The sequence below is a fragment of the Perca flavescens genome, chromosome 13 (genome assembly GCF_004354835.1).
Source record: "Perca flavescens isolate YP-PL-M2 chromosome 13, PFLA_1.0, whole genome shotgun sequence".
In the NCBI taxonomy this organism is placed as follows: Eukaryota; Metazoa; Chordata; class Actinopteri; order Perciformes; family Percidae; genus Perca; species Perca flavescens.
The window spans coordinates 28,433,375-28,435,503 of NC_041343.1; the positions used below are offsets into that span (position 1 = coordinate 28,433,375).

General features: G+C 31.0%; 1 protein-coding gene across 2 annotated transcripts in view; it reads left to right on the forward strand.

Annotated features, from left to right (window-relative positions):
- The window catches only part of vps26c (VPS26 endosomal protein sorting factor C), an 11,332-nt gene extending 9,437 nt beyond the window's left edge, over positions 1-1,895 (forward strand). The window contains exons 8-9 of one of the 2 annotated variants that reach the window (XM_028595377.1): positions 72-163; positions 1,763-1,895. In XM_028595377.1, coding sequence (XP_028451178.1) covers positions 72-154 — 83 coding nt within the window. In that variant the 3' untranslated portion in view covers positions 155-163; positions 1,763-1,895. Of the gene's footprint in view, positions 1-71; positions 371-1,762 lie in introns of those variants that run through there. The other variant, XM_028595376.1, reaches the window with a different exon arrangement.
- Positions 1,896-2,129: the final 234 nt, after the last annotated feature.

The following is a 2,129-nucleotide window of genomic DNA, read 5'->3' on the forward strand; positions in this document are numbered from 1 at the left end:
ATGAATTCCACCTTAAATAAACGACTAATGGTTCAGATTCAGACATTTGAGATGTTTATGTCCTTTTTTAGAGTTTGAAGTCAACGTTGTCATGGTGCTTCATGATGACCACCTCATCACGGAGAACTTCCCTCTGAAGCTGTGCAGAATCTGAAACCCTGAAGTCCCATCAGCCCTGGATGGATGCTGCCAACAACACAAGGCCTTCCTGTAGAACGCAACAGTTCCTCTAATATCGCTCGTTATCGGACTTCAGAAAGAAACCAGATTCTCTGTCAATAATATGCATGAATATGACCAAAAGTGTTTGAAATGATGCCTTTGTGAAAGTTGTATTTCAGTTCAATAAACGACAAATTCATTCAAGTAATTGTTGGAAATATTTATATTTGCAGACCCTGATAATCAGTGTTATTATGCAAAGTATTTAAAACCAATCTACATATTAAACTTTAATATACTAGTTGTGTCTAAAAGTGCTCCTATTCACACAGTTTAAGAAAACAGTCACGACTAAAGAGCAGAAATACTATTAATTTTCAGGCAAGTTTATTTTTGACATACTATGACTTTTTTCAACATGCTATACTATGACTTTGTTTGTACTTTTTTCGACATCGTATACTATGACTTTTTTGTACTTTTTTCGACATACTATACTATGACTTTTTTGTACTTTTTTTGACATGCTATACTATGACTTTTTTGTACTTATTTCGACATACTATACTATGACTTTTGTACTTTTTTCGACATACTATACTATGACTTTTGTACTTTTTTTGACATACTATACTATGACTTGTGAACTTTTTTCGACATACTATACTATGACTTTTTTTGACATGCTATACTATGACTTTTTTGTACTTTTTTCGACACACTATACTATGACTTTTTTCGACATACTATACTATAACCTTTTTGTACTTTTTTCGACATACTATACTATGACTTTTATACTTTTTTCGACATACTATACTATGACTTTTTTCGACATACTATAACCTTTTTGTACTTTTTTCGACATACTATACTATGACTTTTATACTTTTTTCGACATACTATACTATGACTTTTGACATACTATACTATGACTTTTTTCGACATACTATGACTTTTTTGTACTTTTTTCGACATACTATACTATGACTTTTGTACTTTTTTCGACATACTATTTTTTCGACATACTATACTATGACTTTTGTACTTTTTTCGACATACTATACTATGACTTGTGAACGTTTTTCGACATACTATACTATGACTTGTACTTTTTTCGACATACTATACTATGACTTTCAAAATACTATACTATGATTTTTTTGTACTTTTTTCGACATACTATACTATAACCTTTTTGTACTTTTTTCGACATACTATACTATGACTTTTATACTTTTTTCGACATACTATACTATGAGTTTTTTCGACATACTATACTATAACCTTTTTGTACTTTTTTCGACATACTATACTATGACTTTTATACTTTTTTCGACATACTATACTATGACTTTTGACATACTATACTATGACTTTTTTCGACATACTATGACCTTTTTGTACTTTTTTCGACATACTATACTATGACTTTTGTACTTTTTTTGACATACTATAACATTTTTGTACTTTTTTTTCGACATACTATACTATAACTTTTGTACTTTTTTCGACATACTATACTATAACTTTTTTGTATGATGACCACCTCATCACGGAGAACTTCCCTCTGAAGCTGTGCAGAATCTGAAACCCTGAAGTCCCATCAGCCCTGGATGGATGCTGCCAACAACACAAGGCCTTCCTGTAGAACGCAACAGTTCCTCTAATATCGCTCGTTATCGGACTTCAGAAAGAAACCGGATTCTCTGTCAATAATATACGTGAATATGACCAAAAGTGTTTGAAATGATGCCTTTGTGAAAGTTGTAATTTCAGTTCAATAAACGACAAATTCATTCAAGTAAATTGTTGGAAATATTTATATTTGCAGACCCTGATAATCAGTGTTATGTAAGTTATTTAAAACCAATCTACATATTAAACTTTAATATACTAGTTGTGTCTAAAAGTGCTCCTATTCACACAGTTTAAGAAAACAGTCACGACTAAAGAGCAGAAATACT